Consider the following 15,657-nt stretch of genomic DNA (forward strand, 5'->3'; position numbering starts at 1 on the left):
TACATTCCAAAGGAGAACTTCAAATTACAGATGTTATGCTACAATGTCACTAGAACATGAACATTGCAAGTCGTGGTGTTTGTGATGTTGGCAACCTTGCACTTTTGCCATACCAGCGAGTAATCCTTTTGGCCTTCCTGATCCTAAGCACATTTTCTTCAGATTCACAAGTTGCTCTGAAGTGCTCCGCAGAGCTTCCCCATTCACTTCAATGGAGGATGCCTACATTCCTTTACATGCATAGAGCAGCCCATTCCATTGAGCTATTGGAAATAGCGCAAAAGGAGCTCAGTGTGTGCTTTAGAGTGCTGGATCAGACACATTATAATATGGGATAAAAGACCTTTTGATTTTGGTGGAACTCCAAGTAAATATGCTTATGGTAATCACCTTATTCACTGAACCTGAGCATGCTTATTTGGAATTGATTTCTTTTAGAATAAATGGGACCTGCTTTTAAGTCAGTGGGTAGAATCTGGCTGGTCCTCCTATTGCTGTTGCTCCAGCAGAAGGCACCCACTACTGGAATAGGAGGAAGGGAGTTGTTTTTTTTTTTTTTTTTGCTGATGTCCCCTCCACCCTGCAGTCCCCACAGAAATCTGTTTACCATTAGCAGACCCCTCCCTGATGAATCCTTGCACCAATGGAATACCACCCAATTGGTTTAGAAACAGGGTATCTGCATGTCCGTGAAAAAAACAAAGCAAAATGCATCGTTATCTTAGAAGTGCTCTTGGATACAGTTATGTTTGACCTTTAAAAAATCCCTTTAAGGAAAAATAAGACCATATCAATACTTAACAGAAAATAGTTGTGCATATTATTTTCTCTTTTTGTCTTAGAGTAAAACACTGTTCTTTCATAATAAGCTTATGTATTTGCTTGGTTTTAGAAGACTTTTTCCATTTGAAAAGTAAGCCACATGCATTAAAAATAAATAAGAGTTTGTTTTTATAAATAGCTTAAATGACTACAATAATAATTGAGCATATTTGTTTTCGCTGTTAAAAAGAGAGGTTAGTAGCAGTGAATAGAACTGGACACTTCGATTTTTCAGCCCAATCGTAGACAAGCTGGGTGCAATTAAGGGCAAGGCAACTGCAGCAGAAAGGGTGGCTACCAAAACTGCGTTAGCAAAGGCATCTAATGGTCATTCCACCACCTTCTGAATTCCAAGTCTTTGTCTTTAATGCAAGCTTTACTGTTTCCTACCATGAAGAGTGCCACAACATAAATGAGCCATCTTTCATCAGCAGGTATACTCTTCCCATCTGAAGCCAAGATTAAACCACAAGACTTTTCTGTCTGTGAAAAGAGCATCAATTGTCCTTCGTTTGTCCTATGGTAGTCTCCATGGTAAATACATGATATTGTTTTATTATGCAAAATAAAAATGCATTGCAGGGCCTATTCTGCAAAAACAACAAAAGTTTCTGAATTTCTCTATCAAAATATTTAATTTTCTGTTGAGGCACATTCTGGAGGTAACAGTCAACCGTAAATAAAAGAACAGCCTCAAATAGATGGCAGTTTATGCTATTTTGATGGGAATGAGTAGCTTTGCTGTTTTATTTGCATTGTTTCCAGATTCTTGGAAAGATCAGAGGAAAGCCATCTGACAAAATAAGAAAACTTTTAAATGCATAAACAAATAAAGTAATATAATTCCTATCAGAATCACCCAGGCCAGAGCTAAACCCAGTCTGTGGATTTCCTGGGAGCAGATCATTCTACAGAAGGCATTTGCACCAAAACTATACAGCAAACATGAAAGTTAGGGGGAACTGACTGCATATAAGCTCAAAATCAACAGAAAGGCTGAATTTTAGATTTCATGCTTTAATTTTAAGTGCATTTTAGCTCTGGGGATAGATTCCAGGTTTTGGCAGATACATGAAAGAATGTTCAAACTGTGATGAAAAACACTTGAGTTTCAGTGAAAAGAAAGCAAGTGTCCAATTAGCAAAAGAAAGCAAATAACCATTTAGTTAAAAAAATAAAATAAAATCAAGCACCCCCCAGGAAGTCTTCCAGATGAGGAAGAACATCGTGTCAACATGCATTTTGCAATATTTGTTAAGCTCTCCAAAATCGTAGCACATGTTTCAACTGATTTGGAGCACTGAATCTTAAACCAAATACCCACCTTTTGGATGTTAATGCACCATTTCGCAATATTAATTGGGGGTTGGAGGCATTAAAGCTCTGAAAATAAGACCAATTGCATTTATGCACAAGACAGCCAATTCCTTCGGTCCTCTCCTATCCTTTTTTTTGTAAAATATGCTGTACAACAGCATGTAATTTTTATTTAAAATTTGACAGAACACATAACCATTTAAAATTAACAGGTGGCAGTTGTCATAACCAGGCAGAGACATTGCATAAGCACTTCATTGTGAAGAGATCTAGCTGAGGCGCAAGCATATGGACTTTCTAGCTTAAACAGCTGCACCAAATGGATTACCTTTCAGGTCTTAAACAGACTCTAGAGTGTGCTATCGGACTCTGACAAGTCTTGTTGGGATCCATAGAATCTCAGCTTTCTTTTTTCCTTTTTATAGAGCACACTACTACCATAACCCTAAATGAATCTACACTGAAAGGGAGGTGGGGGTAGAAGGTAGATTTAGACTGCAGCATTATCCTCTTCAGACATTTGGACAGAATGTGCAGCCACTGTAAAATCACTTCTTCATAGTGATTTATGTAAGCAGTGGGTGGGTGTGGGGAATGGGCTGCTAGACTCATACTGTGATCATCAAAGGCTGCATTCAGTAACATGGTTGTATCACATTAGGCATCACTTCTTCCACATGGCTGGAAGGGATACATAGAATCATAGAGCTGTAGAGTTGAAAGGGACCTTGAGAGTCATCTAGTCCAATCCCTTGCAATGCAGGAATCTCAACTACATCATCATGTGGAGTGTTTTAGAGGCTCTGGAGTCTGGACTAGGCACCTGTCACAGGGGTTTCAAAGCTAGTCAGAAGCATGATGCAGAATATCACAAACACAGCCCAATCCAAAGCATCATTACTGCAGTGCCGTCGTTGTGAGTGGATTTCACACTTTGGGCTATGAGAAAAGGCTTAGAAACATCGCGGTATCATATGCTAAAGACCCAGCATACTTCCAGACTATCACAATTTCTGAATGGGATTCAAATACATCCTGGTAAATTCATGCTGTAAATTTAAAGCTGATTTGGACATCTTGCAAAACACACTCCCCCCAAAGATCAGGTCTTTTCCAATAAGGAAACTGATAGGGGCATGTACTGGAAAGTGAGGGATAACACTTCCTTGATGCAGTGCCGTCCTACCTCCCCACAGACAAAGCAAGATAAATGCTCATTAAATACCCAACATTGACTAATCTCTCTGGAAGATACCCCAGAAACCAGGTGGCAGTAATTCACAAAGCTTCCCGATGTCACGGCAAAGTTGTGGTTAAACATTAGGAATAATAGAGTCAATACCAGGCCTCATGCTTAGTCCACTTGCTTGACCAACTCTGCATGTGACAAGAGGAGGCATTATACTTCCCAGCATGCCAAAAATAGTTGCCGGAAAATGAATTTCTCTTTGTGTTGATACTTGTACGATAGCAAAACATTTTCACGGCAACCATTGGGGCCTCTGCATAAGCCCCAATCATTCCCAAAGAGCTCTTATGGGACCACTGAAAGTTGCACTTCACTGGCCTGTTTCTTATCATCCCTGCCAGCTTTGATGCATTTTCAGAATTTTCTGAAACTGGGCAAGCCAACCATTCTCCACAGTTTTGCTGAATTTCCCCTCCTTTCTCCCCCCCCCCCGAGTTGTGTTTGTTTTTCTGACACACCTGTGTTTCTGACCCTCAGCCTCTCTAACATCACCTCTGTTGGACTTTTCCACAATCCCTTCTATTTTTTTAGCACAGGTAGGATGAGCCTTTGGCCCTTCAGATGTAGCTGAACTACAGCTCCCATCAGCCCCAGGAAGCCTGGCCAATGGCTAGTGATTATGCAAGTTGCAGTTCAGCACCATTTGGAGGGCCAAATGTTCCCCACGTCTATTTTACCAAATCAGGATTTTCTCTCTCCACACACAACTCAGTCATTGTTAGACCGAGGACAGGGCATGTGGGAAATGAATTATGTCTGAATGTTCTTCCTTTTCTTGCTTAACTTCCACAGTGCTCTATCTTCTACTATACTCCTTCCCAGAATGTAACCATGTCCCACAAAAGTGATCACAATCTGATAGTCTCTCCTGTATAACTATGCAGTTTCCAGAAGATTGAAGGGACCCATGCGCAGCACCACTTAACGTCCTGACATTGCAGGGGGGCCCCTTCCAAACATTGAGGAGGCCCTGCCACTTCAAAAAAATGATTGGGGGCCCCACAGTGCCCCAAGCCCCAGGGAACAGTGGCCTTGGCAATTACACCTCTTCTGCTACTCCAAACCAGGATAAGAATGGCTCGTCGCCCTTCTGTCTCTCCCTTGTCACATGACCTCAACAAGCAGTTCTCTTCCTGTCTGTGTTTGTTATCCAGCAAGTCAGCTTCCAGGTCAAATACCCATGTAATAGCCAATATCCTATCAAAGAACCACACTGGCCCTCCAACTTTTATCTAGCCATTCTTTGCAGTCACTGGAGAAGCAGGACCAGTACAAATATGAAACTGCACAGATAGCTTTCCTTTAAAAAAAAAAAGGCCTGTATTTCACTTTCTTTTTCATGGAAAGAGTGCATAGCAGTTTTTGTCTTATGAGGGTGTGGCAGGTAGCCAGCAGCTTAGAAATCCAGTCGCTCCCTCTACATCCTCATACATTTCCACACAATGAAAAATCTGCTCACTTGGTGTACCCCAGAAGCTCCCAGCACAGATCGCCACCACCACAATGTAGCATCAGCTTTGTAATTCAACTGACTACTGCAACCTTAAATGAGACCAGTGCATTTTCAACAGTAACTTAAACCAACACTTCCCCAGTACCTTACAAGTATTCTCTCTAGTGCATTGTAGTTTTATCAAATGCTAGTAACAGCAAGGGTATCAAAACACATGTGCCTGCTGTTACTACTGCAAAGATATTTTCCTAGCACAAACTTTTTTTAAAAAGAAGAGAAATGAAAAGGGGGTTGGGAAACACCCATCAGCTTCCATTGGTTATTATAACAGATGTCCCCTTATGTCCCTGTGCTGGATCTTGCTGCATCCGTAGGTGAGACGTCACATCGAAGTGTGACCCATTGCAACCCAAAGAATAGTTCCTGATGGTTTCGCTGTCATAAAGGTGCTCCAGAGCATATCCTGTTAGCGTGTATGCATGCTTATCAAAGTACTGCCGATGGGAATTGTAATAGTTTGGGGATTCTGCTGAGTTATCCCCTGGAGTTTGATGAGGCGACACTTCTGACTGAAGGCAGTCCTTAGCCAGTATCAAACTGGATTTAGAAATTCGGTCAGAATTGGGGCTGCTTATTCTAGACAGTGCCGTGGGGCTGTTGTCATAGTCATTGTCATGGGGGCTCATCATCTTCCCATCTTGTTGCTGTGTGTGTTCGCAGGGAGATGTGTTGGTGACACTAGGGACCCTGCAGGCATCTCCTCTCAACTGTTGTTGTTGTTGCTGGTGGTGGTGGTAGCTTGCGAAGCAAACAGAGTGCTTTTTCCCTGCTCCGTTAATGGAAACCAGCTGATCTGGAGTCGACTTCCGCAACTGCAGCCTGTTTTCTTCTTCTTTAATCATTTGCTGAGTCGCTCTTATGAGAGTCTCAATTTTGCTGGGCTCGTGTGGGCTGCCCTGATACTGCTCAGAGTGGTATCGGTCACCAGATTCACTAGCAGAACCAGGGTCTGGGGAACTGACAACGCTTTCTTCATCCCAGTGCCCTCTTCCTAGAAAGTGGGGTAAAACAAAGGAGAGAAGCAATCAGCAACAGGCTGTACACAATCAGAGGACACCAGAACATTCAGACCTTATGCACGTCCAGTGGGAATATAACTCTTATAACAACTACAAGTCTTCTGCAACCATGAAATGGTGAAATTAAGCCTACCCACCACCTGTTTCTTTGACCTTGTTACCAGTTCTCAACACTGAAGTATCAGCAGAAGGGCACAACTGACAGGAATCCCCTGTCACGGTCCAAGTCAGCCTTTGCCAACCTAGATCTTCTTAGGCTCTAGCAGCCTTCAGTCCCAGACCAGACAGTGTGACCAGTGGTCAGGGATTGTGGGATTTGTAGTTCAAAACATCGCACCAAGTTGGAGAATTCTGGTTTAGACTCTAGGGCAGTGGTGGGGAACCTGCAGCTCATGGGTCACTCTAGGCCCACCAAATCAGCTGCCCAATTTGTCCCACAAAGTGATATTTGGTTGGCCATGGCCGCGTGTCACACACGCCTGGCATCAGGTGTGGAACAGGTAAAGCCACAGCTGCCAAAGAACAACCAAAACGGCACAATTTAGAGTGGACTTCTTGTCATTCTTTTGTTATAGGCTTCTCGGTAGTGGCGCCCTCCCTGTGGAGCACCCTCCCTTCAGATGTCAAGGAGATAAAGAATTACACAACATTTAGAAGGCAGCCCTGTATTGGAAGGCTTTTTTATTATTATAATTGGCTTGCATTCAGCACTACATTTGCACCAAATACAAGTCCCATTGCTCTCTGCAAAGATCAGATCCACCTGATGCCATATTATGGTATTAAATGATTGACAGGGGATGCCCCCACTTGTCAAATATGGCCAATGAATGTAAAACTTCATTTTTAATTGAAAAAAATATTCCCTAATTGTAAAGATGCTTGACACTTCAATCATGGGCACACTTTTGGAAGTCCTACTGTGCAAGCAGAACTAACTTACAAGTAGCCATATAATTTGTTGATGTTAAATGTGTTCTGTTGCATTTCAATCATTTTTTTATTAATTGTATTTTATAATGTTTGTTTTAAATGTTGAAAGCCACCTTGAAACCCTACTTGAAGAAGAGGTGGACTATAAATACATTAAAATAATTATAATGCATAATAATAACAACAATTGACTGGCTGATAGAGTGGTTTATCTGAAATGGTCCTTTTAAAAATCTGTCTGTCTGTCTGTCTGTCTGTCTGTCTCTCTCTCTCTCTCTCTCTCTCACACACACACACACACCAGTGCCCTGAATATTGATGGGTAAAATCAATTTTTCCTAATATAATGTATTTTGTTTGTCATTCTCACTAATATCTAGTTTCCAAGAATCTTCTGTTTTTGTGAGGGTGAGCAGTGAGTTTGTTTGGGCTCTGGATGAGAGCCAGGAGGCTGAGAGGGAGGTGTGTTAGAAGGAGAAGGCATTGATTTTGGTCTGTATTTATTCACAATTTGCATTAATGTAATATTTGTTTATGGAACTGTATTTTTGCAACATTTGATTGTTGTTTAAGTTGCCTGTTGCTGCTGCTTTAGTTATTTTTATATATTAAGTGATATAGAAATTATCTAAATAAAATTAAATATACATATTACTTTTTACACACACTTTCCCTTAATATATGCATTTTTGTAACCACTGGTTGGAGACTGCATTGCAAAATTTTGTTTTGGAATGTCCAAATTGGATAGATTCACCTTTAAATGTGACCCAAATCGAAATTCTCCCCCATCCCTACTTGCAGGTAAGGTGCTAGTCAACAAACAGACCACAGATATCTCCTAACTCCATTGTAAGGTCCATAAATGGTCAACTTGAGACCATTCGAGGCAGACCTTTCAAACCCTGGCTCAACGTTGCTACCACAACCTGCCTTCCAGTACAATTACCACTTACCATGAATTCTGTGTATGGAAGTTATATGAGGCATGCTGTTTTCATAGGCTTCTCTGCTCTCAGGAGAAGATTTGGTTAAGGGAAGGCCAGATCGGGAACCCCACCATGTTTCCCTCCCAGACTGCGGTGTGCCAAGGAAGTATCGGCCAGCCTCACACCTGCTGCCTTCACAGGCCTGAGTGTGGAAGTGTCTGTCATCAGCCAGCCTTGAGTGGTCAAGTGCAAAACCATAGCAGAGAGCACTGCGGTCTGAGTATTGTCTATAGGCACAGGAGACATCGTGATGCTGGGAGTTTGGCCTTTCAATGGGATCCATCAATTGTGGAGAGGCAGTGTCAGTTAGTGGGCTGCCACCCCACTGGCTTTCATGGTCCGATTCAGATCTTTCTGTATGAAATCCAGAATACTGCAATACAAAGAAAAAGGGGAAAGAAGACATTAATTGTGGGGTACGGTCTACGAAGCAGTTTGATTTACTGAAAACTCAGGACCCAATTCACAAAACAGATGAGTTGGAACTGAAGCAGGGCTAAGACAAGTTGCATCCATAACTAGGCTGTGAATCAGAATGCCTGCTTTCTCACTGCTGCACAGTACAGTACTACAAAGCTTTCTGCATTGAAGCTAGTGCTTTTTTTCCCAAGAAAAAGAGGTGCTGGAGCTCACCAGGAACCCCTCCCTTGTTCCCTTATAATGCCAATGACACCCACCTGAGAAGTGCTGGGACCGAGTTCTGGTGAGTTCTAGCTAAAAAAAACACCCCTGATTGAAATCATAAATGTAAAAGCTATAGAAGTCAAATGGGACTGTTATTGTCTATTCAGCCACAATCCCAATGGTCAAAATCCTTTTAAGACTCCATGAAGAGGCATCAGACCCATCGCCACCTCTAGCCCTCTCTATATAATCCCATGTTATGCAAGAGTTTTTCACGATAGTTCTCTTTTGTGTCTAGTGATATTTCTGTAACAGCAACACCCACTCACTCTGCTTTATGGGCTTACTGTGCCAATATGATGTTTCAGTTAAACTCCACAAGCTAAGAAGTTTCCTTCTTAGTTTGATCTCCACCCTTAATACTTATTTGCTGGCTCTCAGGTTTAAAAGTGGCAAATGAAGACACCATTTCCCAAGTGCTTAAAGAGGCCAGAAAACTTGGGCAGTCATTTCCCCCTTCTCACCTGTGAACACTTGTTTCTAAGTTCCTTGCTTCCCCAGAATCCACAGTCATGTACTTAAAAGGCTCTTAAGCAGGAGTTTTTTTAGGAATCACTGGTATGGTGATCACAGTGCAATTCTATGTATGTTTACTGAAACACAATTCAACTTAGTTCATGGCACTTCTAGACTGTCACTATTTTCTGGTGGAATTCAATCACATATTCAAGTTGTGAAGTTACAGTTTGTTTGTTTGTTTGTTTGTTTGTTTTTAACATTTGCTTCAGGTGTACAAGTATCTCAGGTAAATAATGCTGAGGTCTTTCATAACAAACCCACTTCCCAAAATATAATACTTTTTGCAATAAGGAGAGCGATGGGGAAATGCACCAGAAAGTGTGAGATAACAATTGCTTTGATGCACCTTAATTTCACCTCTCCACAAACAAATAAGAAGAAGGTGGGGTATATTTGGGGGCAGGAAACCAAATTAAGTTCTCATGAAGAAGAAATGAAATTAAAAGAGAGGGGGAGAAATATGAGGCCAAAATAGAAGCATGCTCTTGAACAATTCCAGCCATATTTGGAAGTGGTTTCTTCTCATTTTCCTCCTGTCAACTCTTCTACAGCTGTTAACATGACTTGTCTAGTCAAATTACAAGATAAAACTTGGGACAAACACTAAGAGCTTATTTGGCCTGGAGTCGCTCCTGAAATCAGTCACCACTTTCCAGAACTAAAAGGACTACTGGCAGTTAAGGGGCACCAGAGAGTTCATATGATCTATTTCTGACCATCTCCAGTCAGCCCAGTTCTTCCTGTTGTACTGATAGCTTCCAATGGGAGGGACTGGCAGTTCCTGGAACAAGAGTTGACATCCAGTATGCTCATCCAGTGTACCAGCAGAATGACAAGAGAAGGGGAATGAGCATTGACCAAGGATGGCATTACTAGAGGCATCCATAGTGCTTTATATTAGGGACAGCTTGCATTGTGTTTTTGCCCTGTTGCTTAAGCACACAAAAGTTGCAATAATAGTACTGTTTAAGTATAATGCAAGCTGTACTTTACTAGCCTTGATCTCATGTTTAAATAAGTGTGCTTTACCCACATTTATTTTGGGGGGAAGCCATGGGGTACAATCTGGAACATGCTCTGATCTGAATCAGAAACCCCTTGCCAGTTTTTTGCTGGAAGTCACTGCCTACCTGACTGCTGTTTACATCAAAGGTGCTCAGCATAGGAGCCAATATCTGAGGGGGGCGGGCCCCCCAAAGTTGATGTGCATTGCCATTCAAATGGCATGTGTGATTGATTATGCAGGGTGGGGCTTACCCAATATTTCATTCAAGTTGGCACCCTGGTGCTCAGACTTCTAAGCACACCTTCCAGATGTGTTTTCTTATTGTTCATTCATGATTATTTGCGCTCATGAAGCTACTGAGGCAGTCACACATGATTTTGCTTTCAATACAGTTTGCAAGTGCCAAAGTTCTCTGGTGGCCACACTGCTTCCTTTCCAGGTAGTGCGTACCCCAAAACCTCCTGCTAAAATCTCACAGCTTATTATACCACAAATGTTCTGCTCTATCTTGGTTCTGAATTTGTTTTACTATAGCTCCTCCAGACAACAATCATGAGATTCCTCTTTAAAGCCCGGGAGCTCCCAATCATAGCTGGTTTGAAACTCTGCTTGTATGTTCCAGCCCCCTGATTTGGAGGCTTTGTCTCAGATGTGTGAGGTTTGATGGTATTTGGAATAATAGAATCATAGAATTGTAGAGTTGGAAGGCATCCCCAAGGGTCATCTAGTCCAACCCCCTGAGATGCAGAAATCTCAACTAAAGCATTCAAGACAGATGGCCATCCAACCGCTGCTTGAAAACCTAAAATGAAGGAAAGTACACCACCTCGGAGGTAGTCTATTCCACTGTCAAACAGCTGTAAGAAAATTCTTCCTGATGTTCAGTCCAAATCTCCTTTCTTGTTACTTGAACCCATTGGTTCAAGTCCTACCCTGCAGAACATTTATCACAAAGCAGGGCAGGGGTATGCTCAAAAATACCCAACCAATTCTGGCTACGCCCACGACCCAGGAATGTAATTTGAGCAAACATAAGTGTTTTAGAATTACCAGTGTTATTTTATATTTTATATATCGTTCGTTTTTATGTTTGTTTTTTAGTGGTGTTTTAAAATAAATATTATAGACTGTATTCCGTAAGCTGCTTAGAGATCTTTTGTTCTAGTAAGCAGTATATAAATCTTGTATAATAATGATGTCAATCCCTGGCATTAAGAACAGGTTCTGTAACTGAGCGCCCTGGCTCAAATTAAGTTATGCATTTATAGCATATATCAGGTTCTTTATATATCACCCTGGCAAGGTGGCTACAAAAAAATCCCCATGCAGTGAAAGGGCAGATCATGTGAGTTGGCTCTAAGTGGTTTCTGGACGGCAGCCAAAAGGAGGTAAAGTCTTTCATGGCCTCTCTTTTTACCTAAGCTTTATATAAATACAGAGACAAAATAGGAAAATCAATACATTTTACGAGAGTCTAGCTCCCCACTCCCTCCTTTTCTTGTTGAAAGAGCTGCAAAGCTTACACTTTCAGGCTCTTGCAACGCAAGCTGCTTCGGGGGAACAGATCAGCTTACCAGTTACAAAGCTGTAAAACACTTAGGTTAAGAAGAGAGGCTGAGAAAACTGAGAATGCACGCGGTAGATTTCAGGGGAACTTAAGCATGCATCAGTATGCGTCGGGCTGTAACTTTATTAAGCTGCTAAGCGCTAGCACATTCTTGCCGGCTGGCTTGAGGCAACAGCACACAAACCCTTCCTATCAGACCTTGATAGGTCTCAGTGCCAGTCTGGCCAAGGACAACAGAACCAAACTTCACACCCAAAGTCAAATGTTTTCTACAACCTATGTGACTCTTATTTCAATTCCTGGGCAACACAACTGATCTTACAGTGGCAGGGGAGAAAACCCTTCTCAATAAAATTTCCTTTGCTATCAAAGGTTTCTGCAGTACTGGGGATTTGCAACTTTCTTCTTAATTTGTGCCTGAAACTTGAGGGGGAAATCACAGATGCAGTATGCACTGTGCTGAAAACATATGCATGCTTTTAAATCACTTTTATCTTGCTTTTTACTAATGTAACTCTGAAATCTTAAGTATGTTCATTTTGCATTCGCTGTTATAGGCAGAACAGATGGCAAGAGGCTTAAGTTAAAGTAACACAGCACAACCATTAAACTAACCTCTGCTGCTAGTGAGTCAATGCCAGTTTGGGGTTTACTTTTAGAGACAGAAAAGGGGGAGATTCTCCCTTGCATTTTTCAAAGTTGGAAAAGATTGGTATGGGTCTATTGGTATGAAGTCTGGTGGGCTGAATGTGTTGAGTGGTATCTTGTGGCAACTTTGCCTTAGTGGATACTAATCTCACCCCCCTCACACACCACCCAAGTACTGCAGCTACTTTGCCATGTCATATTTTATTCCTTTCTACTCTTGGTTCCCCAGACTTTGGAAACATATTTTAGAGAGTGATGGGCGGGGTGGGGAGAGATTGGCAAAAACAAAAGGAACAAACAAACAAAAAACAGATATCCTAACTTGTGTAAGAAGCCCTTTCTGCTAAGCCACCATTGGATCCAACCCATTATTTATGCAGTCCTTTTTAATCAACGAAACAGAAGTTTCTAAATTAAAGTAACAGGCTGCAGTATGAGATGGTTAGCTTTTGGAGGAGATATCAATATTCATCACATGAAAGCTTAGCAATATTTCATTGACACTCATCAGCCAAGGCTATTACAGTAAATAAGTTTGGAGTTAAACAGCTGCAAATAACATTCCAATCAGTGGCTTAAACACAATTCTCCAACAGCGCTAAAAAATGAATTGCAGAAGAACCCCTGAAAGGTCGAACCAGATGCTGACCAAGTGTTTCCATTATAGAAAGAGTACTTTTCATTATATGGTCATTATAAGGAAAGATTACATTCAGACGATCATAATACCTCTTGTCAATTTCTGCTGTACTGTGAATAGGTGTGTGTCAATCTGTACTTATTCTGTTTTTTATTACTGTAGATCATAGCATAAGTAAGAAAACTGACATAGCTCTAATATGACATGATGAACTCTGGTGACCTTGGTACAAGTTTGATCTCAAAACATGCCCCCCCCCCGAGGGCATTCAGGCAACACCCCGAGTTCCTCACACTTTGTACAAAGGTCAGCACATGTACATTTAGTTGCCAGTACATACAGTTGAGGCTCCAGTACTTTGGCCACCGCATGAGAAGAGAAGACTCCCTGGAAAAGACCCTGATGTTGGGAAAGATGGAGGGCACAAGGAGAAGGGGACGACAGAGGATGAAATGGTTGGACAGTGTTCTCGAAGCTACTAACATGAGTTTGGCCAAACTGCGAGAGGCAGTGAAGGATAGGTGTGCCTGGCATGCTCTGGTCCATGGGGTCATGAAGAGTCGGACACGACTGAATGACTGAACAACAACAACATACAGCCTATTCACCACCTGATAATTTGATAATTTGAAGACAGTGAGCAGACAAAAGATAATGGGATGATTTCCTTTCAAACACTTAATCTGCAAAATGGACCAGGTGAAGCTGGGCAGGAACTCTAGGGGAAAGGCAGCAGAACTATTGGAAATTGTAGAAATTACTCATCTCAAGGCCTTCTTCTCTTTTCTGTTGGAACACCTTGACCAAAAGGGTATAAATTCCCCAGATTCCAAAAAGTCAGCTGGCTCTCCTAGCTCCAACAAGGACCTTTAATCAGTGTTCACAAGGAAGGAACACACACACTCTTAAGGACAGGTATGCTATTCCTCCCCCTCCTCTGCATTACTTAATTTACTATTAGTGTGAGTCCTGCTGGCAAAATTGTCATGCTCACTTCTGGAGGTTTTTGAAAATAGGTAGGGATTCTTCCATTCTTTACATCAAGGGGTGGGTGTGTGGGTGTGTGCGCGCACACGCGCGCACGTGTGTGTAGTAGGATTTGCTGCCTGCTTAAATTGAAGTTTTACTGTCTGAAACAGCATTTATGTATTCTATCACTTTCATTTCATATAATAAACCAAGCACATCTACCTCTCTATCAACTCCACTCTTTGCACCACCACTTAGTACCTGCCATCTGAGACAGCCACCTCACTCAGCTTAATGGAAGAGCTGGCCCTGCCCACTGACCTTCATAATGCTCTCTGCTCACTACCTGCTTGCACCTCATATGTTCAATTTTCCCTCATCATTTAGTCTACTAGAGTTCAAAACCATGCAGGCAGCCTCCATTAAGTAGAGAAGCTTTCTTCTGCAGTAGAGCTACAGGGATGTGATGGAATTTCCTCCATATGTCCTAATCTTACAAAGCAGACAGGGACACCAAGAAAATATTTTCAGTTGTGACCCCAGAGTTAGATAATTTATTTCCCACATGAACATAGAATATATGTTGCAGGGGAAGCTGCCTTGCTCCAAATCAGACTGTTGATCCAGTTAGCTCAATACTGTCTACACTCAACTGGCAATGGTTCTCCAGAGCTTCAGATGGGGTCTCTCCAAGACATGGGAACATAGGAAACTCCCTTATATTGAGTTAGACCTACTTTAAAACATCTGAAGCACAACCATAATAATGAAAAAATCGTGTTATTCATACCTGTGGATATGGAGATGTCCTAGATTTTGACTTTGTGCTCGGCAGACGTGACTTGCTTCCTTTCCTGTTGTCAGTGATTGTTGGTGTTGAGTTTGCATATGGGAACGATGGCTTCGTTGCTGAAACTTGATCCAATGAGAGCTGTAGTCCTTTATATTCTGTATCCCTGGATAAAAGGAATAAAGCGAAATTAATACCATCCAAGACATCTTGGGGTTAACTTGTATAGCTTTCATTTTATGCAGTGTCTTGATCCCTTTTGTAAGAAATCATCCCATAAAATATACAGACCCGTAGCAAATGTGCGTCTCTTTCCAGACTACAGAAGTAAAGTGGAAAGGGGAGGCAGCAGCTCAGGAATAAATAAAAGAGAGAATAGCAAAGGTACACATCAAACAGTCTTCCCTGGACAAGAGAATGCTCCACATGAGCAGTGGAGACAGTCCATTCATACAGAGCATTCTTCAAATGTAGTTATGAGCATGGTTAAACTTCATGCCCAGTGCTTCATATGCCAATAAGGAGTCACTGAATGCAGATGGCACAACGAAGAGCATCAAGCATTAATGAAGGCAATAAATAGATACAATTCAAACCATCCATTGGAAGGAAAGGTTTGTAACAGTACACAGTCACAAAATGGTCTAAGACGACAAAGAGTACACAATCACTAAGAATATATCCAAATTTCTGAGGCTTTTCAAAGGACAAACAAGAGGATTCTTTTATTAAAATCTACACATGAGACCTGGGGGGGGGGAAATCCCTTAAAATACTAGAAGTGTTGAAGTTTGCTCCAAATTTTGCTCTAGAGTTAGTCAAGTAAATCCACCTGAAGTGTTTGTTGTGCATGCCTCTGTATATATTAAAATGACAGCAGCGTGGGTCTCAGTATAGACCAGGCATAGGCAACCTTCGGCTCTCCAGATGTTTTGGCCTACAACTCCCATGATCCCTAGCTAACAGGACCAGTGGTCAGGGATGATGGGAAT

General features: G+C 41.8%; 1 protein-coding gene across 2 annotated transcripts in view; it reads right to left on the minus strand.

Moving 5' to 3' along the window:
- Nucleotides 1–4,418: 4,418 nt before the first annotated feature.
- The window catches only part of SIM1 (SIM bHLH transcription factor 1), a 61,512-nt gene continuing 50,273 nt past the window's right edge, over nucleotides 4,419–15,657 (minus strand). For both annotated transcript variants that reach the window (XM_033143492.1, XM_033143491.1), the window contains 3 exons: nucleotides 14,666–14,831; nucleotides 7,810–8,215; nucleotides 4,419–5,892 (listed from right to left, as the gene is read on the minus strand). In XM_033143492.1, the coding sequence (XP_032999383.1) occupies nucleotides 5,147–5,892; nucleotides 7,810–8,215; nucleotides 14,666–14,831 (1,318 nt within the window). In that variant the 3' untranslated portion in view covers nucleotides 4,419–5,146. The remainder of the gene's footprint in view (nucleotides 5,893–7,809; nucleotides 8,216–14,665; nucleotides 14,832–15,657) is intronic.

This window comes from Lacerta agilis, chromosome 3 (assembly GCF_009819535.1).
Source record: "Lacerta agilis isolate rLacAgi1 chromosome 3, rLacAgi1.pri, whole genome shotgun sequence".
In the NCBI taxonomy this organism is placed as follows: Eukaryota; Metazoa; Chordata; class Lepidosauria; order Squamata; family Lacertidae; genus Lacerta; species Lacerta agilis.